The 24,127-nt window shown below is 35.6% G+C and overlaps 1 protein-coding gene across 1 annotated transcript; it reads left to right on the top strand.

The window, feature by feature from the left end:
• Positions 1-2,859: 2,859 nt before the first annotated feature.
• On the top strand, positions 2,860-5,679 carry LOC101249312 (probable metal-nicotianamine transporter YSL7). Its single transcript, XM_004231419.5, has 3 exons — positions 2,860-3,894; positions 3,998-4,095; positions 4,164-5,679. Exons 1-3 carry the CDS (start codon positions 3,400-3,402, stop codon positions 5,530-5,532), a joined length of 1,962 nt encoding a protein of 653 aa, XP_004231467.2. The 5' UTR covers positions 2,860-3,399; the 3' UTR covers positions 5,533-5,679.
• The last annotated feature ends 18,448 nt before the right edge of the window (positions 5,680-24,127 follow it).

Genomic DNA, 24,127 nt, shown 5'->3' with positions numbered 1-24,127 from the left:
TGATATCCAGTTAGTAAAATCTAAGTTATTTGTGGGGATAACTTAGTGGCAGTGTCGTATCTGCTTAGGCTCGTTAAGTAATAGAGTTATTAATTAGTTGTGAGATTAATAACTTTTTCTCACTTTGGTTGTAACTGTGATTCACTTTTGCTTGAAGAGGTTAGTGCAAACAGTTGAAAATCATGTGTGATAGGTCATGTTTTTACTCCCTTTAACAAAGAGTTTTCCACGTAAAACATTGTGTAGATTTTACTTCCCGCCATTTACTTTAATATCTGCTATTATTTCAGCTATTGTTCTTGTTAGGTTGTGGAGCCTGATTAATATTTAATGTACTGTCATATATTAATGTTCTCGCGGTTCAACCTCCACGGTGAGGTTGCTAGGGGGTTATGGGGGGCATGAATCCCCCCATCCGAAGGGAGGGTTCGGGGCAGCGCCCCGACCCAAATTTTAGGTTGTACTATTTATTCTCTGTAACCTAAAATACTCTGAATAACAAATATATATACCCCACCGCCGTGGAAGTTTACTCACTGGGTGTTACCACGAAATATTGATTTCTCTCTTTCTCTCTCTAGATTTCTCATCTCTTTCTCTTGAAAGTTCTTGTGTGCTTCATTCATCAAGTGTGTGTGTGGATTAGATCCTAACAGTTCTTCTTCTTTCAAGGGACCTGATTCGTTAACTGATAGTGGACACATACATTCCATCAATATCCCTTTCTTTTAGATTGATTGAACTCTAACCTAAAATCTCATGTTTAGTAAGACTTTCAAATGAAGTTAACTTTACACAATAACTTTAATCCTTATAGATATCCTAATTCACTGTAAATAGCCAAATAGAACAAATTACAGAACTCACATACTTTTAAAATAAAATTATTATTTATTCCTTTAAAGTTTATACTTACATAAATCCCTCAAACGGATACATTAATGGAAGATCTGAATATATTAATGACCAAAAATTCAAAGCGCTGATACATTAAAAAGTGTTGGATATATGTAGTGGTACATTAAAAAGAGGGTCCGGGTACATTAATGGTCAAAAAATCAAAGCATTGATACATTAGGGTTGAATACATGCGTTAATACATTAAAAATAGGGTCGAATACATTAATGGAGGGTCAGATACATTAATAGCCAAAAAATCAAAGTGCTGATACATTAAAAATAGGATCGGATACATTAATGGAGGGTCAAATACATAAATGACTTTTTTGTCTTGAGAGAAAAATGAGTGATTTTGAAGATTTGTGAAACTTAAAGAGGAAAATGGTAATAACAAACTAAAGGTGGAATTTCTCTAATTATTCCTAAAAATAGTGGGAGTATTGGATATTATTAAAATTAAAAATTAAAAATGTGTATGTCATGGGTAATTACTCCTCATAAACAAATTAAATAATAATAGTAAAAATAAAAATGTATTAAATATTAAAAAAATATGTATAATTTTATAATTTAAATAAGGTCAAAAAACAACACTAAGAGTAAAAATTAGAAAGGTGTGAATTATGAATAATAACACTTGTAAATTGTTATGCGAAGGATTTTTGTGGTAAATGTTCCTCTATTAATAATATATATCTTTTTTTAATAAATTAAGTGATTTGCCTTACAAAAAACAATTAATTTAAATAAGAAAAAGGGCCTATAAAATGAAGAAAAAAGATAAATACACATGAAAATGATAAAGAGGTATCAGATCAACTTATTTATATTTTATATTTATTAGATATAATAAATATAAAATTCTTCCTTATTTTAAAAGCAGCAGTTTTGCAGCCAGCTTCATGATCGTAATTTTGTCTTTTTGTGCTGATAGTTGCTTGTTGCTTGGTTGTTGGTGCTTCAATATATGTGTGGGAGGTCTTAGGTTCAAACCTTTGTGCAATATTAATTTTCTTAGTAATTTCATAATCAATTTTCAACCTTTGAAGTGACTAAATTCGATCATTAGTACATAAATTGGAGGAACTAACAAGTATTAAATAAACTGGGATAATTAATAAAATATTATGTAAAAATTACTATAAATCACAATAAGTAACAATTTAAAATATTAAAAAATTATTTAAAAATATAATGAACGCGTAAAGTGGAGAAAAAAGTAACATATATTGAGTATGTGTTAGCAGTGACTTCTTTATCTAGCATATATATGCTGCGAAAGTTTCAAAAACAGCAAACATTAGTCCTTAAATAGGACTTCATAGCTACAGTTTCAGTTTCACTAATTACACTTTGCAATTATACTTTGATTTGCTACGCATTTATCTTTGATGTATTTTTTCATTGATTTTGGAGGAAAAAATACAAATATAAACTAGCTTGTATCAAAATGAATACACATTAGGAGAAGAAAGGAGAGATCGGGAAAGGGAGGAAAAGGCAAGCGAGATCGAGAGAGTGTTTTCGTTGTATATTTTTGCTGATTTAGAATATATAAAGGGAAAATACAGACTAATTTGTATACAAATATAAACGGATTTGTATACAAATACAATCAACTGATTACAAATACTATTGAATACAAAATTAATTTTTTCAAATACAATTGATATAAAATGCAATGCAAATTTCTCATCATTATTTGATTGGATACACTTGAGAGGATAAATGCCTAATGTATTCATATGGAAAGAAATACATTTGATACAAAAATACAACTTCACATTTATTTAGTCGCATGAGAGAGGGGGAGTGTGAGAGAGGGGGAGGAGAGGCAAGGGTCTGCTATTAATCAACATACATTGGTTTATTATAATTTGTTAAAGCTATAGCTATCTTCCATAAATATATTGATACTTTTTGTCTAATTTCTTAATTAAAATTCACATTCGTATCATATTGACTGATTACTGCAAGTATGTAATTAATATTAATTAGAAAAAAAGGCAACTCAGGTACAATTGTTTAGTTATTTTCACATTGCAAAAACTGTTTAGTTATTTTCACATTGCAAAAATAGAATGTTAGTGATTATAACTTCATCTACCGACCTAATATTTTTTAAATATCGAATCGACAAGTTAAGATTGTGTCACGTGTCTTTACTTAGTCTTCCTTTAGAATGAAGGGTTAACTTTTGAACGGTATGGACACCAATATTTCAAAAATATGACAGAGGGTATCATTTACGATAGAATAGATCCGGGTCATTTTTCCCTAATTAGTAGGTAGAAAGAAAAATGAGTAAAAGATGTTTATATTAGAGAAGAGGTAAAACAAAGGGATGAGCTGAATTGTAGGAAGACTAGTATACATTGCACTTGTCATTCTTCCGTGATTCTCTCTTTTGATCTCTCTATCACTAATATAGATCAATCCGCGGTAGAAGCCTCTGCATTTTGTGCATTTGATGATACATTAATTTGGGTTTGGAATAGAATGGCTAAAGAAGAAGAAGAAGAATGGGAATCAACAGAGAAAGCATTCAAGGACGAATTTATTCCAGCATGGCAGAAACAAATAACATTGAGGGCAATGGTTACTGGATTGATCCTGAGCGTTGTTTTCAACTTTATTGTTTGCAAACTCAATCTGACAACTGGTGTTATCCCTTCTCTGAATGTGGCTGCTGGTCTCCTTGGATTTGCTGGGATTAGAACATGGACTGCTGTTATAGATAAGTTTGGTATGTTGAAACAACCATTTACTAGGCAGGAGAATACCGTCATACAGACGTGCATCGTTGCTTCTTATGGCATTGCTTTTAGCAGTGGAACAGCAAGTTATATGTTGGGAATGAGTCCATATATAGCATCTCAGGCAGATGCTGGAAATACACCAAATAATACTAAGAAGCTTTCCATTACTTGGATTCTTCCTTACCTTTTTGTTGTTAGCTTTGCCGGACTCTTTTCAATTGTCGCACTAAGAAAGGTATCTACATACTCTACTTTCTTGTAACTTTTAATCTCTCTCTCTCTCTCTCTATATATATATATGTGTGTGTGTGTGTGTGTGATTCCTTCCTTCCTACCAGATGATGATAATGAAGTACAAGCTCACATATCCAAGTGGAACTGCAACTGCGTACCTTATCAACTGTTTCCACACTCCTAAAGGAGCTAAGCTTGCCAAGTAAGTTCATTTAATTATATGCAAAAAATATATAATAGGTTATATTAAGTATGATTTAATTAATCTAGGAAACAAGTCCGTTCGTTATTCCAATCATTTGGGTTCAGCTTTATATTTGGAGCTGTTCAGTGGATAGTTGCACGTGATGAAGGTTGTGGATTTGGTAGCTTGCATACATTTGGTTCTGAAGCCTATGCCAAAAAGTTCTATTTTGATTTCTCATCAACATATGTTGGAGTTGGTATGCTTTGCCCTTACATGGTCAACATATCATTACTAATTGGTGCCATAGTCTCATGGGCTATAATGTGGCCAATGATCGAAGAAAAGAAAGGCGACTGGTACTCTGCCAAATTATCTGCTACTAGTCTTCATGGTATCCAAGGATACAGGGTATTTATAGCAATTGCCATGATGCTTGGAGATGGTCTTTTCCATTTTGCTTACATGTTGGTTGTCACAATCTCAAGTTTCACAAAGAGGGATCCTCAAAACGATTATTCAGGTGAAGAAGATGAACATGATCTTGACAAGAAGATACGAAATGACTATTTCTTGAAAGACCAGATCCCTAACTGGGCAGTCATTGGGGGATACGCTGGTATTGCACTCATATCTGTCATTGTCGTACCCATCATCTTCCACTCGCTCAAATGGTATCACATTTTGGTTGCCTATTTAGTTGCTCCAATTTTGGCTTTCTGCAATTCTTATGGAGCCGGACTCACTGATTGGTCCCTGGCATCAAATTATGGTAAAATTGCAATCCTTACATTTAGTTATTGGGTTGGTTTGGAGAATGGTGGAGTGGTTGCTGGACTTGCTTCGTGTGGTTTGATGATGAGCATACTAGACACAGCTTCTGGTTTGATGGGAGATTTCAAGACTGGTTACTTAACCCTTACATCCCCGCGTTCCATGTTCTTTAGCCAACTAATTGGAACTGCCATGGGCTGTGTCATAACCCCTCTTGTCTTCTGGATTTTCAACAGTGCTTATAAATTGGGTGATCCAGAAGGGTCATACCCGGCACCATATGGTCTCATGTATCGTGGAATTGCCCTACTTGGTGTAGAAGGATTTGGAAGTCTCCCAAAGCATTGTGTTAGGCTTTCTATTTGGTTTTTTCTGGCTGCTATACTAATCAACCTAATGACTCAGCTGCTGCAGAAATATGAGACCAAATATGAAATTTATCGATTCATTCCGAGTCCAATGTGCATGGCGATACCATTTTACCTTGGAGGGTACTTTGCGATTGATATGTGTCTAGGGTCACTGATCCTATTTGGTTGGCAAATGTATAACAAGCAGAAAGCAAAAGATTTTGGACCAGCAGTAGCTTCTGGTCTAATATGTGGTGAATCGTTGTGGGGAATTCCAGCATCCGTCCTTGCTCTAGCTGGTGTGAAAGCTCCCATTTGCATGAAAGCTTAGTTGTACGTGTACATATCCCTAAATAATGAGTATGCCTGTGACCATGATGTTTGTAACAGAACAACTAGGGGGAAAAAGAGAATCATTTTTTTGTATCGTATACATTTAGTTTAGTATATATAATACAATATTTTTTTGTATCGTATACATTTAGTTTGCGTCAAAAAAAATTGTCTTTCTTTTTCCTTATTTCACTTCATTTTATCCCATCCATTTTTATCCTTATTTCCTTACTAAATACCCCTAAAATTACGGATTCAATAAGGACAAAGTGTTAATTAAAAATACTCTAATTTTTTTCTTATTTAATGTTGGATGTTCCTAATATTAGGGATCCAATTATTCTGTTTCAATAACTGAATATCCCTAAAGTTATGGGTCCACTAATTCTATTTTGTCCCTTTTTTATTTGGAATAGGTATCAGTTCTATTTTTGCAACAACGTTGAAATTTTTTTATATTTGCAAATTTGTTAGGTGAATGCTTGCAAATTTGTTAGGTGAATGCATGCAAATAAATGTATATAAATTTGTTAGGCTAAGTGTCATGGTAGTCAATATCTTCTTGTTGTGTGAACCCTTAGCAACAAGTCTGGCTTTGTATCTTTCAACACTGCCATCAGCCTTAAACTTGATTTTGTAGACCCACTTACAACCAATTGGAGATTTGCCAGGAGGTAAGTCAAAAATATCCCATGTCTTGTTGGTACTAAGAGCCTGAATCTTTTGGTCCATGGCCAGAATCCAACTACTATCCTTGGAAGCTTGTTCAAAAGAAGTAGGTTCAGAAATGGTAGAGAAAATAGTGGAAAGATAAGACTTATATGTTTGCTGAAGGTTGGAATACTGAATTGATTAGCAATAGGATGTGCAACAGTGGAAAGAGGTAATATAGTCAGTATGCCAAGTAGGAGGCTTGGTGACTCTGGAGGATTTTAGCAAGGAAGGTAAAGTTGGTGGATCAAAAGAAGAGAGAGGGTGCAAGAGCAGAAGAAGAGAGAACACGGTTGAGTGGAATAGGAGAAGGAGAAGCAGAAGGAAATAGATCATCAGATGGAAAGGGAAAAACAGGTGGAGACTTGGGAAAGGTGGAAGGATGAGAGGGTGGTAAAGAGGATAAGAAAGTGTGCTTAGGATGTTTAAAAGGAAAAATGTGTTCCTTAAAGGTGACATCTCGACTAACAAAGAAAATCACAGTAGCAATGTTATAAAGGCGACAATTTTTTTGTGTATCTGAGTAACCCATGAAAATAGAGGGAATAGCCTTATGAGAAAATTTGTCAATGAGTAGAGGTGTGGTAGCATAACATAAGCATCCAAAGACCCTGAGATGATGCATGTTAGGAGTATGTTTGTGAAAAAATTCATAAGGAGACTTGTCTACTAAAACAGTAGAAGGAAGTCTATTTATAAAAATAGTGGCAGTAAGTATACAGTCACCCCAGAATTTTAAGGGCACATGAGCTTGAAATCGAAGTGCCCTGGCTATCTCAAGAAGATGTTTGTGCTTCCTTTCAGCAACACCATTTTGTTGTAGAGTGTGCATACAAGTACTTTGGTGCACAATACCGAGAGAAGAAAAAATTTTGTGGCATTGATTGTTAAAAAATTCAAGACCATTATCTGATCGAATAGTTTTGATAGTAGCTGAGAATTGAGTTTTGACAAGATTAATAAAGGCTGAAATAAAATTGACAACTTCACTTTTATATCTCAAGAGAAAAACCCATGTCACCCTAGAATAGTCATCAACAATAGTAAGGAAAAATTTATCACCATTATTGTTGACACCCAATTTTGACCGACCTTTAACCATTTTTAGGATTATATTCGATTAAATACTTATTTTAAAATTTACTTAAAGTTTTAAATTTTTAGTCGATTCTGCTTGAAAATTATATATTTTAGTGTGTTTTACTTTATAAAATTATTGTAAATATTATTAAATACTTTAAAATTATTAATGAATTTCGAATTTTAAAATTTAAGTGATTTGCAATTATATAAAAAAATATTTTAAGATACGTGGTATTTTAATAGTAATTCTTAAATTTTCCTCAAAATCATTTAAATCTTAACCCATTCTATTCTAGCTTCTTTCAATTCTAGCCACTCAAATTCAAATCTTATTTCAATCATAGCCATCTCTTCCTTTCAATTCTAGCCAATTTTAATTACAATTTTAGTCATTCCGTATCTAACTTCAAGACTTCATCTTTTGATCTCATCCGTTTTTCTAATTAATTAAATCCTATATCAAATCCTAGCCCTTTATCTCTTATTAAATTCTAAGGTCAAGATTTAACCTCCTATTCATCCTAAATTCCAATACCCTAAAAGACAAAAAAAAAATTCTCTTCCTTCCCCTTTTCTCTCTCTCCAACCGACTCTCCCTCTTCTTCTTCTTCCCTCTTATACCGCTCCCTCTCTCCTCTTTTTCCTCTTCTCCCGTCTCCCCCCGCGTCTGTCTCTGCCTCTCGTTTTCTTTCCCCCTCTTCCCGCCTCCTCTGTTCCTCCTCCCTCTCTCCCCTTCCCGTCTCTTTACTCCCCTTTCCTCTTCCCCTTTCTCTCCTCCTTTTACAGGTACCATCGGCCAGCACCACCTGCAGCTCGCACAGCAGCAACGCTTGGAGAGGCGCACGACAGCAATAGCAGGCGAGAGGCAGCCGCCGCCCCTCTCCTCTCTTCCTCTCTTTCCCTCGTTTCTCCGCCTCTTCTCCCTCTCTTCTCCTCACCCTCTCCCTTTCCCTCTTCTTTCCCGTCTCCCTCTCCTCCTTTCCTCCCCACCTCTGTTTTCCCTTTCCTCTTCTCCTTTTCTATTCTCCTTTTTTTTTTTTTGCAGATAAAACGTGTAGAGACAGCCGAACCAGCAGCCCTATAGCACAGCGGCAACAACAATTTCCAGCAAATTTGGAGACGGATCTCAACAGATCCGTACGCGTACATTCACTTTAAATTATTATCTCGCTTTTTAGCATTTTTATTCTTCTCTTTTACCTACAGTTTGATTTCAATTCTCATGGAAATTTCATGTATGTTTATGTGAAAATTGATGTGCATCTTGTTTAAAGTCTGTTAATCTTCTGAAGTTTGTTCATTATTATTAGTTTAAGTATCATTCAGACTGACATCAATTTGAATATCTTGTTAAAACTTCATTGCTTTCCCGGAATGTGTTCATATTATTAGACCTTAACATTCTTTGAGTTCTATTATTGTTGAAGTTTCGACAGACCGTCATCAAAAGTTTGCTTTTACTGATCTTAGACATAAATTTCCTTTGTATTGTTCGATTTGGTGCCTTCAATGATGATAATATTCGTTAACTGATTACGCGATAATTTGTCAAGTTTTATTGACAAATGATTTTGTTAAGTGTGGTAGCCTTGACATAATTTTATCGTTATTGCTTGAATATTTCTTTGCTTCCCTTGATATAAACTGGTAGATTATTACTCGGTGTGTATTTGGTAATGATTTGGTTATAAAATACAAAAATATATCAATAGTAAAATTAGTTCTCCAAGTTGACTCTTCTTTATTTAAAGAAAAATAATATTACTCTCCTTAATTTTATTGTTACTTATTTATATTTGACAATAAGATTTGTAAATCTAATTTTGACTCCTTTAAAATAAAGAAAATAATATTAATTGATCTTTTTTTTCTTATTTGTAAGTTTATTGATTTCTTACTTGCTTATTTATGGTAGATTAATATTTTTTGATATTGACTTCTCTTTATTTAAGGAAAATATATACTACTCTTCCTAATTTATTCTCATTTATCATACTAACAATTTAATATTATTTTGGTGCTTCTTTATTTAAGGTAAAAGAATATTGTCTTCCTAACTTTATTATTACTTATTTTATTTTCGGTAATGAAATATTCTCATAATTTTCTGATTTTAGCTCCCTTCTAAATTAAGGAAAATGGTATAATAATTGATTCCTTAATTTATTTATTTCCCTTATTAAGTGCACCCCTCTTTGCTATATAAATAAAACCCCTTCCATTCATTATTTGATGAACTCATTCACTCTCAATCACAACATCTTTCATAACAAGTTCTGTCATCATTCATTCACTCTCTCTTAACACAAGAGCTAGGCTTGTTTAACTATTTCATTCTCTTACTATTCATATTATTAGTATTCTTAAACAAACAAGTTTCCGGTAACTTTCAAGTGCTACTTGGCTATTTTCCTTAAAATAATTTTCTGCCCTAAACAAATTAAGTCTCTTGTTATAAAATATTTTTCTATCATAATAATTAATTCGACTACTATTTTTAATATATGTGCATGTGTAATCATATCCTTTGCTACTTGAAAATAAAATAAAATCTATCATGTCACTATTTGCTGCTCACTTTAAAGTAAACACTAAAATCTACATTTCATGTTATATTTTTGCCCTTATAATTAATCTTTGTTTTGTTATCGTAACTTTTGCTCACACACTTAGCATGAAACCTTTTACAATTATGTGTTGTTTGCAAGCATGTCTATTTAAAAATTAGACGCCAAATTGAAACCTATCGTGGTAAAATGACCGTGTTGTTTGTCTTGTCTGTTTGACTTGGTGTCTAGGAGGGTCTTATATTCTATTTTGTTTGAACCCACCCTTTAAGAGTCCATGCCTCTTGGACAATAAAGTTGGGATGATTAGGCACCTTTTAGGTACGAAATGCATGCGGTGGTTGGTTAGGGGTAGATGGTCCTACGGAGATGATGACATCGACTCAAGCTTGAAAGAAAAACTTTGGTTTTGTCTATCCCTATACGACAGCCTATCGGAAAATAAAAAGAAAAGTCGAGTGCTGATCCAAAAAGTCTCTTAGAGTCTCCCTTCCCTTTTATCCCTTTACTTGTTTGTTTTAAATTATATTTATTTGGGATAAATTAAAATAAAATAATAAAATTGTTTGCTTATTTATTTGTCTCTTTTCTATCCCCTCGCTTATCTATAAATTTTTATTTAATGTTTATTCATTGTTATCACTTAATTTTGCATGCTTAAATAATTAATTAAATAATAAATTTATTTCTCAATTGTTTAATATTTTATCACTTAGACTCGCATATTTAATATTAATTAAAATAATAACATGAGTTATTTGTTTGATTTGTTTATCACAGTCTCGTATATGAAAATAAATAAAAATGAGCTTAATTGTTTATTTATTGCTATCACCTAGCCTTGCATATTTAAATTAAAAAATAATAAAATAGTCTTAATTATTTTATATTTTTCATCACTTAGCATGCTACTTAAATAAACTAATAAATGAAGTGACCTTATTTGCTACTTGTAACCCCCTTATAGATTGCATAAGATACGGTCGGGACCCACATTTGTGGATCTCGAGGGATGCCTAACACCTTCCCCTCGAGGTAATTTGAATCCTTATCCCGATCTATGATTTGTTGACCTTAGCTAGACTTAGTTGGGTTAGATAGGTGCCCTAACACGCCTTAATTCGTTAGGTGTCGACTCCAAACTCAAAATCCCAAAAGAGTTGTTAGGTCGTGCATAAAACTCATTTTTTTGCGAGAAATGGGGCGCGACAGAATGACGAATCTGCCGGAAATATTAGGTTCTTACCATTTTGTGTTTAATGCTTATTTATGTGGGGTTTACTTTATTTTGGTTATTTCATTATTTGTTAGGTTTTATCATGTTTAGTTTTCATTTTGTTGCCTTATTTACTGTCTTCATTTCATGTTCCACCTCTTTCCCTCTTCCTTATTTGTTTATTACCATGTTTCACATTCTCCCTGTTCCCTTATTTGTTTACTTACACGTTTAATCCCATACCCTTTTTTCTTATTTGCGTGATTTTTTAGTATATTTATATATTTACTTTCCTCTATTTATTTATGCTTATTTACTTATTGTTTTATAAACTGCCTATATGTTACAGATTTCCAATTTGAATGCTAAGTGTTTATTGCTTTGATAACTGGCATTCCTCGCATACTTCCCCTAATTGGGACCCTCTTCTATTCAAATACCCATTATAGAGAGTCGGCATATGCATGGACGTAACGGATAGTTTTACTACCGCAAAACCACGAGCCTCTCGCATAAATCCCTTTCAAGTCCGTGTTAAGACAACTCTTAGAAGTCCTGGTTAGGTTATACATGCTGCATAAGCCCTAGGTGGTTTGACCCCTGGTGTCAATCCACATAATTAGTAACCACCCTCTTGTCTAAAGGGCCCCAGCACTCTTTAGACAAATTGCATACTTACGTGTCAACGTGATCATAATAATTAAATCAAGTCAATTTTGCAAAAATAGAGTTAAGAAGTTGTTTATTGTTTTATTTACAGAGTCATGGATGAGTATGAACCCCCAAACCCTCAAATGGTGACAGAAGTGAGTCAGAGACTTAAGACCTGGTAGATGGATATTAGGAGATATAAGTAAAGGGAGATTCATCAATTGTTGGGTGGTCTCACATTTCTTATTTTTGTCATACCAAACCCTCACCTGACTAGGGCGCTACTAGAGTTTTGGGACCCTGTGAGGATGGTGTTCAAGTATACAGATTATAAGTTGACACCAACAATTGAAAAAATTAGCGGTTTCATCGATCTTCCATACCACGAGTGTCAAATGATGGTACCTTATAAGCCATCATCAAGGGAACTTCTAAAAAATATGGGGATGAAGTCTAATCCAACCTGGACTTCTTTAGACCTTGGGTGGACTCATTTAGACTTCTTATACTTATGATTCGGCCGAGATGATGGCTACTACATTTATGACTATGAATTTGAGTGCTTCGTTGAAGAACGGGAAAAGTATCGCCTGGATGCCTTTGCCATCGCCTTATTGGGATCTTTGGTTTTTACTAAATCAAGGGGAATAATCGATACATGTCTAAGGTACATGGTTCGAGACCTATCTCAAAGAGGGGGTGAGCCTAGAACAACCATAGTGCCCATGATCCTGGCGGAGATAATGAGGAGTCTGTCAGCATGTGTTGATGGTAGAATGTTATTCGAGGGATGCAACCTTCTACTTCAACTATGGGCTATCGATCACTTCCACAAGCAATCTGACGTGGTAGATACCTATCTTGGTCAAGGCAACAAGATTGATAACCATCCAAGAAGTTTGGCACGTTTCGCTGCACCTGTAGGATTTGTGGACTGGCAAATATTTCTGACTGAACTTGAGAGCCACTGAATTTAATGGAAGCTTCATTGGTTGTCCACGCCTAATGTCATAGTAAGAGGAGACGACTGATATTTCATTGAACATATTGGCTTAAAGGGTGTCCAACCATATGCGCCTCTTCGAGTACTTCACCAATTTGGGCAAACTCAAATCATACCACTCCGATCAGACATGGAGCCATTTAAGTATGAGTTTGGACTAGATAAACCAAAAGTCCACAACATACTTCGACGATGGAAGCGTGTGTTGACCATTCCTATTAGTGCACGACAGGCTTTATGCACGCATGAGTATTGCATATGGATCTTGATAGAATCTGAAGTCCCACTATCAAGTGGAGAAGGATACCATGGGCTTGCCGATGAAAGAGAAAACATATGGGCACGGAGTGTGTAGAACATGAGACAAGAAGTTCCTACCATCACAAGAGGTCAATTGGCGCCAAGCTCTTGGAGTGGATACCTCCAAGATTTCATAATTTAAGATGATATCTCCCAAGTTATCCCTTTTCCCTTAGTTTATTTCAGTTTTTTATGATGTATTGTTTGAATTTTATGATAAATTAAAGTTTGTGTTCTTCTAGTCTAAACTCCAAATTGGCAAATAAGGCTTGAGTTAATTATTGTGCATCACTTATGTGTCGCTTAGGCCTACCTCTGGCTCAAAGAGACTCCTTTTCATTTAGGGCGTTTATCTTAAAATAACATGTTTGATATCCCAATTTATGCAATGTTCTAACTTTTGCTTTATTTTGCTTTTATTTTTTATTTTTTTACCCTTCCCCAATGGTTGATCTGTAGACCATGGTTTACCACACGCGATCCCACTTTGGAGACAAACATGGATATGTCACCTTTTGCAAGTCAAGTCATCTCAAAAATAATCCTCCTTCAGATTACTCTACCTCTCAAAGTCAACCGAGCTCCATTCAAATACCCCGAAAGAACTTCTACTTTCCAAATCACCCATATCCTCCGCAACATCACAGATATGCTCCTAAACCTCAACACCTTACTTTACACCCGTATCATTCCACTATGCAAGCTCCTCAATACGAAACACCTCTGCACCAAGTTACCTGGCATCATGCGCCTCTCATGCCATTTCCAATCCCTCTATATCAAATGTCTTTGTACCAAAGACATCTTCTGCCATATCGACAACATATCTTGGCCACAATGCCAAAGTCACTCGACCGCATATCCGCAAAAATCTCTTCAAGGTTCAGGAGTGACTTGACAAAACTTATACTCCTCTGACTGAGCCTATAGGCCAACTTTATGAAAAGTTGAGGATCACTGGTCACATAACTCCTATGAATGAAATAAAGATGACTACGCGTGCATCATGGATTGAGCCCTCCAAGATTTGTACTTATCATTCAGGAACGGAAGGAAATACAATAGAAGAAAGTTCAAATGTGAACGCACCAAAGTCTACTTGATCCAGTTTCTCAAATTAGGCTTGCGCCATTTAAGTTCATGTTTTCCATATTCAGACACCCATGATAACATATGGGCAAATAATGTTGGTCAAAATCTACCATTCAATTGCTGCTCAAGAATGCTCTCAATATCTCGCTTATGCTCTTTTGTAATTTGGAACTACGTTAGACCTAATTCCCTTTTAAGAGGGGATACGTAGACGCTCCTATGGGGTTCAGTCTTATCATAAATAAAACTTTTATTTTCCCTTTCTATTGATAACTGGGGCATAATTTTTGAGAGGGTATCAAAAATTCCATCAAGACTTCTCCATGAACATCTCCATACTGCGGCAAAATTTTTGAGTAAACTCAAAAATTCCATCAAAAACATTTCTTCTCAACAACTGGGGTAAAATTCTGAGAGGATCTCAAAATTGCTGAAAATCGAGACCTGGTAGAAATTTTTTTAGAAAAGAAAAAAAAGGTGCAACAATCAAGCTACAACAACAACAGATCAGAATAACAGAATTTCTATATTTGGGCAGAAATTTTGAGGGGATATCAAATTTTCGACAACACTCCGAAGAACATCCTATCAGATACCAATGGAGCACGTTGTGCCTAATCATGGAATACAGATCAACCTCCCCCCTTTAAACTAACTATTTTTCCTTGAATGTAGAAAATACTGGTACATATATAAAGGCAACTTCAACACATACCACATTTTGAGTCCGACAAATGACACTCGACCCTTCCAACAAGGCGGATGTCCAAGCTACTACATACCCTCCCCATTCAACTAGGAAGTTGCACTATGCCTGAGATCTAGTCTTGCATGAATACATAATGCCCGAGATCGCATCATCGCATGTGCCCGAGATTGACTTATGCTCAAAGAATTGCATTATTGCTTATGTTCGATATTACATGTGCCCGAAGAAATACATCATTGCATATGCTCGATACTGCATGTGCCCAAAGAAATGCATCATTGCATGTGCCCGATATTGCATGCACTCGAAGAAACGCATCATTGCATGTGCCCGAAGAAATGCATCATTGTATTGTGCCCGAGACTGCATTGTGCCCGAGACTACATTGTGCCCGAAGTTTGCATAATCCCAAGATTGCATCGTTCTCTAAGTTTTGCATGTGCCCAAATCAAATCAAGTCACAAGTATCAACAGATGTCAAAGATAGATATGTTCGTTTTACTCATTATTTTTATTCTAAAGGAGTCATCCTCCAAAGGCGTCATCTTTCATGGCCTGCGGACTTCATGTCATGTACTGAGGAATTATTTTATGCTTACCATGTCTCTAAGGTATCATAGTCTAAAGACATCATCCTCATGGCCTGCGGACATCATATCATGACCTAAGGGTTTAATTTCTGTCTATCATGATCCGAAGGTGTCATAGTCTAAAGGCGTCATTTTCATGGGCTGCAGACAACATTTTCATGACCTAAGGATACATTTTGCGTATCATGGCCCTAGACATCATATCCTAAGACATCATTTTGCACGGTCTTAAGGCAAACATTCATGGTCAATATGGGAAATTGCATCATGTTTACATTTACCGCTTATTCTGCTCTAATCACTCTATTACAAGTTACAGTTGTGCAGATTACATACAAAGTCACTTTCTGAATGGTTGTTCCCTAGCTTACAAACGAAGGCTCCGACAAATTATTGGCTACTTGCATTATCATTTCGGCTACTCAACTACCATGAAGATATCTTCATATTTAACTCGCCACTGTGCTGTCTCTTTATCTAGGCTCGTCCGCCTTACAATGCGACATCTAGGCTTGTCCGCCTTACAATGCGACATGTAGGCTCGTCTGCCTTACGATGCGACATCTAGGCTCGTCCGCCTTATAACACGACATCTAGGCTCGTTCTCCTCACAATGCAACATCTAGGATCGTTTGCCTTACAATGTGACATCTAGTCTCGTCCACCTTACAAAGCGACATTTAGGCTCATCCTCTTTATAGGATATTTAGGCCCGTCTGCCTTTAAACGACAGTTAGGTTTGTCCATCTTATAGGACATTTAGGCTTGTCCGCCTCATAGGACATTTATGTTCGTCTGCTTTATAAGACATTTAGGCCGTCCGCCTTAAAATGACACTTAGGCTCGTCCTCCTCAAAACGACGTTTAGACTCTTCTACCTTGCAACAGGATGCTTATGTACATCCACCTTACAACCAGAGATTTTTCTTATATAATTATATCGCTATACTATAAGATCTATTGGAGGTTGACTTTAACCTTCGGAGATGGGTTGCAATTCTTCAACAAGTTAAGTCAAAGTCTACGAGGGCGTCTCAAAATAGATACGCTTCTTATCACCTCTTGTCATTTATTTAGAACTCATATTTTATCATTATTGGTCATACTTTATCTATTTATAAGCTAACATTTTATCTAGAGTTTGCAGATATGATCGATCGCCCCTTGATTACAATTATCATGCTATCATCTATCACAATAAAGACCCTATCAATTCTTTGCTACTCATACTCCGAACCTTGCTCAAATGCTTATAATCTCACTCTCTCATACTCTTCTCGCTTCTTTGTCATGTTCTTTTAGCTTCTCAATCCCTCTTTTCTCGCTACTCTAGTCTTATCCATTCAAGCGGATATCGTGCCCTCTGAATACCTTAGCGCTCTTTCAATCTTTAAGAGTTTCATTTGCTCTTAAACCTAGAATTACACATGACCTGATTCTCGTATAACCAGAGATATGTAGTTGACTTAATACCAAAGTCTCAGTCGTACCATTTTTTAACTCTCTGTCATTTCAGTTGATCCAACTGACATCTCTCATCGGTCGGACAAAATCAGCTACTATGTTAACGTTGGTTGCCTGACAATTCATTCTTCATTATCAATCAACCAAGGGGCAACTGTTGACACCCAATTTTGACCGACGTTTAACCATTTTTAGGATTATATTTGATTAAATACGTATTTTAAAATTTACTTAAAATTTTGAATTTTTAGTCGATTCTGATTGAAAATTATAAATTTTAGTATGTTTTACTTTATAAAATTATTGTAAATATTATTAAAATACTTTAAAATTATTAATGAATTTCGAATTTTAAAATTTAAGTCATTTTCAATTATAAAAAAATATTTTAAGATACGTAGTATTTTAATAGTAATTGTCATGCCCCATTTTTTCGCAAAAAATGAGTTTGTGCACGACCTAACAACTCTTTTAGGATTTCGAGTTTGGAGTCGCCACCTAACGAATTAAGGCACGTTAGGGCACCTATCTAACCTAACTATGTTTAGTTAAGGTCAGCGAGCCAGAGATTGGGGTAAGGGTTCAATTACCTCAAGGGAAAGGTGTTAGGCATCCCTCGAGGTCCACAAATGTGGGTCTCGGCCGTATCTCATGCAATCTATGTGGGGGTTACAAGTAGCAAATAGGTCACTTCAGAATATGAGTAATGAGAGCGTGTCTGTTTTTATTTTTTTGCATCTGTTGAAACTTGTGACTTGATTTGACTCGGGCACATGCAAACGTCGAGCACGATGCAAGCTTGGGCTTATGAAAATTTCGGGCGCAATGCAGTCTCGGGCACAATGCAACGATGCATTTCTTCGGGCACAATACAATGATGCATTTCTTTGAACGCATGCAATATCGGTCACATGCAATGATGCATTTCTTCAGGCACATGCATTATCGGGCATATGCAATGATGCATTTTTTCAGGCACATGCAGGATCGAGCACATGCAATGATGCATTTTTTCGGGCACATGAAGTATCGAGCACATGCAATAATGCATTTCTTCGGGCACATACAATATCGAGCACATTCAATGATGCATTTCTTCAGGAACATACAATATCGAGCACATGCAATGATGCAATTCTTCGAGCCTAATGCGATCTCGGACATAATGTAGTCATGCAAGCCTAAGTCTCAGGCATAGTGCAACTTCATAATTGAATGAGGAGGGTATGTAGTGACTTGGACATTCGTCTTGTTGAAAGGGTCGAGTGTCATTTGTCGGGCTCAAAAGTTGTATGTTGATTGTTGAAATTTCCTTTGTATATGTACCTGTATTTTCTACATTCAAAGAAAAATAGTTAGTTTAAAATGGGGAGGTTGATATGTATCCATGATTTGGCACATCGTGCTCCTTTGGTGTCTGATAGGATGTTCTTCGAAGTGTTGTCGAAAACTTTGAGATCCCCTCAAAATTTCTGCCCCAGTGTAGAACTTCTGTTATTCTGATCTGTTGTTGTTGTAGCTTGACTGTTGAACTTTTTATTAAAAAAAAATAATAAAATTTTTTACCAGGTCTTGATTTTCAGCAATTTTGAAATCATCTCAAAATTCTTCCCCTGTTGTTGAGAAGAAATGCTTTTGATGAAATTTTTGAGTTTACTCAAAAATTCTGCCCCAATATGGAGGTGTGAAAGGAGAAATCTTGATGGAATTTTTGAGACCTTCTCAAAAAAATTTCCCCAGTTATCAATAGAGAGGGAAAATGAAAATTATTATTATGGTAAGACCGAACCCCCATAGGATCCCCTACGTATCCCATCTTAAACGAAAATCAGGTCTGACGTAGTTCCAAATTACAAAAGAGCATGAGAACATTCTTGAACAGCAATTGAATGGTAGATTTTGACCAACTTTATTTGCCCATATGTTATCATGGGTGTCTGAATATGGAAAACATGAACTTAAATGGAACAAGCCTTATTTGAGAAACTGGATCAAGTAGACGTTGGTGCGTTCAAATCTGAACTTCCTTTGTTTCAAAGTCCTCCAAATATATGGCCTTAGTATCAATCAGTTGTTGAATCTTATCTTTTAGATCACGACATTCTTCTATTGTATGTCCTTCCATTCCTGAATGATAAGCACAAATCTTGAAGGGTTCAATCCACGATGCATGCGTAGTTATCTTTATTTCATTCATAGGAGCTATGTGACCAGCGATCCTCAACATTTCATAAAGTTGGCCTATAGGCTCAGTCAGTGGAGTATAAGTTTTGTCAAGTCTCTCCTCAACCTTGTAGAGGTTTTTGCGACTATGCGGTCGAGTGACTTTGGCATTGTGGCAAGGATATGTTGGTTGTCGATATGACATAGGAGGTCTTTGGTACAAAGACATTTGATATGGAGGGATTGTAAATTGCATGAGAGGCGCATGATGACAGGGAACTTGGTGCAGAGGTTTTTCGTATTGAGGAGCTTGCATAGTGGGATGATGCGGGTGTAAAGTAAGGTGTTCAGGTTTAGGAGCATATACATGATTTTGCGGAGGATATAGTTGATTTGGAAAGTAGATGTTCTTTGGAGGCATTTGAATGGAGCTCGGTTGACTTTGAGAGGTAGAGTAATCTGGAGGAGGATTATTTTGGAGAGTGACTTGACTTGCGAAAGGTGACATATTTATGTTTGTCTCCAAAGTGGGATTGGCGGAGAGTAACAACTTTGCCCACTAGCGCATGTCCAACAACTCTTCTTCTAACTTCTTTATTTTGTGCTCAAGGTTTGATACCAACTTATCTGAAAGACACTTCTTTTTAATAGTTTTGCATATAACTCTAGCATTAGTCACTTTCACTTTTCCTTTGCAATTCTCAGTCAGGAGAGAAGGAAATGAACCCTTTGATCGCGTGTGATAAACCATGGTCTACGGATAAACCATTGGGAAAGGGTAAAAAAAATAAAAATAAATAAAAGCAAAATAAAGCCCAAGTTAGAACATTGCATAAATTGGGATATCAAACAGGTTATTTTAAGATAAACGCCCTAAATGCAAAGGATCCTCGTTGAGCCAGAGGTAGGCCTAAGCGACACATAAGTGATGCACAATAATTAATTCAAGCCTTATTTGTCAATTTGGAGTTTAGATTAAAAGAAAAAAAAACTTTCATTTATTATAAATTCAAACAATACATCATAAAAAAACTGAAATAAACTAAGGGAAAAAGGATAACTTGGGAGAAATCATCCTAAATTCTGAAATCTTGGAGGTATCGACTCCAAGATCTTCGCGCCAATTGACCTCTTGTGATGGGAGGGACTTCTTGTCTAATGTTCAACACACTCTGTGACCATATGTTTTCCCTTTCATCGGCAAGCCCATGGTATCATTCTCCACTTGATATTGGGACTTCAGATTCTATCAAGATCCATATGCGATACTCATGCGTGCATAAAGCCTGTCGTGCACCAATAGGAATGGTCAACACTCGCTCTCATCGTCCAAGTATGTTGTCGACTTGTGGTTTATCTAGTCCAAACTCATACTTAAATGGCTCCATGTCAGATCGGAGTGGTATGGTTTGAGTTTGCCCAAATTGGTGAAGTACTCGAAGAGGCGCATACGGTTTGACACCCTTTAAGCCAATAAGTTTGATGAAATATCGGTCGTCTCCTCTTACTATGACATTAGGCATGGACAACCAATGAAGCTTCAATTGAATTCGGTGGCTCTCACGCTCAGTCAGAAATATCTACCAATCCACAAATCCTACAGGTGCAGTGAAACGTGCCAACTTTCTTGGATGGTTATCAATCTTGTTGCCTTGACCAAGATAGGTATCTATCACGTCAGATCGCTTGTGGAAGTGATCGATAGACCATAGTTGAAGTAGAAGGTTGCATCCCTCGAAGAACATTCTACCATCAACACATGCTGACAGACTCCTCATTATCTCCGCCAGGATCATGGGCACTATAGTTTTTCTAGGCTCACCCCCTCTTTGAGCTAGGTCTCGACCACGTACCTTAGACATGTATCGATTCTTCCCCTTGATTTAGGAAAAACCAAAGATCCCAATAAGGCGATGGCAAAGGCATCCAGATGATACTTTTCCTATTTTTCAACGGAGCACTCAAATTCATAGTCATAAAAGTAGTAGCCATCATCTCGACTGAATCGTGAGAATAAGAAGTCTAAATGCGTCCACCCAAGGTCTAGTGAATTCCAGGTTGGATTAGACTTCATCCCCATACTTTTTAGAAATTCCCTTGATGTACCTTATAAGGTACCATCATTTGACACTCGTGGTATGGAAGATCGATGAAACCACTAATTTCTTTAATTGTTGGTGTCAAGTTGCAATCTGTAAACTTGAACACCATCCTCACAGGGTCCCAGAACTCTAGTAGCGCCCTAGTCAGGTGAGGGTTTGGTATGACAAAAATAAAAAATGTGAGGCCACCCAACAATTGATGAATCTCCCTTTCCTTATATCTCCTTATATCCATCCACCAGGTCTTAAGTCTCTGACTCACTTCTGTCACCATTTGAGGGTTTGGAGGTTCATACTCATCCATGACTCTGTAAATAAAACAATAAACAACTTCTAAACTCCATTTTGGTAAAATTGGCTTGATTTAATTATTATGATCACGTTGACACGTAAGTATGCAATTTGTCTAAAGGGTGTTGGGGCCCTTTAGACGAGAGGATGGCTACTAATTATATGAATTGACACCAAGGGTCAAACCACCTAGGGCTTATGCAGCATGTATGACCTAACCAGGACTTCTAAGAGTTGGCTTGACACAAACTTGAAAGGGATTCTATGCGAGAGGCTCGTGATTTCGCGATAGTAAGACTATCCGTTACGTCCACGCATATGTTGACTCTCTATAATGGGTATTTGAATCGAATTGGAGTATTTGTGAAGGTGCAAAGGAACAACATCACGAGAATAAAAAAAAAGAGGGTCCTAATTGGGGGAAGTATCAGCGGAATGCAAGCTATCAAAGCAATAAAAACTTAGCATTTAAATTAGAAGGCGGTAACATATAGGCAGTTTATAAAACAGTGAATAAATAAATAAGCATAAATAAATAAAGGAATTTAAACATATAAAGGTGCTAAAAAAATCACACAAATAAGGAAAGAGAGTATGAGATGAAATGTATAATTAACAAATAAGGGAAACAAGAGAATGTGAAATATGGTAATAAACAAATAAGGAAGGAGGAAAGGGGTGGAACATGGAAAGAACACAGTAAATAAGACAACAAAATGATAACCAAACATGATAAACATCTAGAAAATAATGAAATAACCAAAATAAAGTAAACCCACATAAATAAACATGAAACAGGTAATGGTAAGAACCTAATATCCCCAGCGGAGTCGTCATCCTGTTGCGCCCCATTTTTTTTGCAAAAAACGAGTTTTGTGCACGACCTAACAACCCTTTTAGGATTTTGAATTTGGATTCCCCACCTAACGAATTAAGGCGCGTTAGGGCACCTATCTAACCTAACCAAGTCTAGTTAAGGTCAATGAGCCAGAGATCGGGGTAAGGGTTCAAATTACCTCAAGGGGAAGGTGTTAGGCATCCCTTGAGTCAACAAATGTGGGTCCCGACCGTATCTCATGCAATCTAGGTGGGGGTTACACGTAGAAAATAGGTCACTTCATTTATTAATTTATTTAAGCTTGCTAAGTGGTAACAAATATAAAACAATTAAGACTATTTTATTACTTTTTTATTAATTTAGATATGCAAGGTTAGGTGATAGTAATAAACAATGAAATTTACTTTTTTATTTATTTTAACATACGAGACTATGTTAAAAACAAATCGAACAAATAGCTTATGTTATTATTTTAATCAATATTAAGCATGCCAAAAGGTGATAGAAATAATAAACACAACAAATACTAATCAATTAGACAAAGATAAGCGAGGAGACAAAAATAGACAAATAGATTAGCCAATAATTTTTTTTAAGCTACCCCAAATAAATTATTAAAAAATTAAGATTACTTCAATTATTTGTTATTTGAGCATATGATCCATGTGATAAACAAATATTGAAAATGTTAAGCAATTAATAAAACGATAAACAAGGAGACATAATATGCACAAAAGATATAGAAGACAGCTCGATTTAATTTATTATGCAGCACCAAACAAGAAAGACGTGCGAGAATAAAGTTTGAAAAAATGAGCAAATTTTGAATAGAAATTTTATTAAAAAAATGTTTGTTTCTTTTATAGGGGTGATGCCACGATATTGTTAGTCGCGCTCCTCCACCATAGAAACAATTTTAATTTGAGGTCGGTCTTAGAAAAATAACAATAGTTTATATTTTTGAAAATGATTTAAAAGATTCAGTTTGCATATAGGCACATGAATATTTACATATAAATACACATAATTCCTTTAAAAATCATGGGTAGGTTGTACCGTCGGTTTAACTTAAAAATTGGAACTAGACGTCGTAATTCCTTTGACTTTCCCACTAACGATAGGTTAGGAGATAGTGCTTATAATTTATTTTTGAAAGTAAACAATGTCATAATCAATCCAAAATTTTAAAGGAGGATTAAACAATGACTTTTAAAAAAGGAAAAATACCCAAGTACCCCCTCAACTTATGCCCGAAATCCCAGAGACACACTTATACTATACTAAGGTCCTATTACCCCCCCTGAACTTATTTTATATGTAATTTTCTACCCCTTTTTAGCCTACGTGGCACTAGTTCAAAAAAAATCAATCATCGTTGGACCCACAAGATAGTGCCACGTAAGCTAAAAAGGGGTAAAAAATTATTAATAAAATAAGTTCAGGAGGGTAATAGGACCTTAGTATAGTATAAGTCTGTCTCTGAGATTTCGGGCATAGGTTGAGGGGGTACTTGGGTATTATCCCTTTAAGAAAAAGTTGCAAAACTTTGTAAAAAGAAAAACTAGTAGAACACTAATATAGTAAAGTTATTGAATGCAAAGCTTTTATATATATATATAAAAAAAGCCAAGTAATTTGTTAAATGCAACAAATGATTTTTTTTTATTTTATGGTTAGATCTAAAATTACTTTATCACATAAAAAAATTGTCAAATAAATTACGAACCTATAGGCATGTTTGTAATACAAATAAGTTTGCAAATAAAAAAAAAGATTAACATATAACTTCCCCTCTCCTTAAGCGATCCCCAAA

The sequence above is a fragment of the Solanum lycopersicum genome, chromosome 2 (genome assembly GCF_036512215.1).
Source record: "Solanum lycopersicum chromosome 2, SLM_r2.1".
NCBI lineage: Eukaryota > Viridiplantae > Streptophyta > Magnoliopsida > Solanales > Solanaceae > Solanum > Solanum lycopersicum.
The sequence above is the reverse complement of the archived record's forward strand: the minus strand, read 5'-3'. Positions and strand labels throughout refer to the sequence as shown.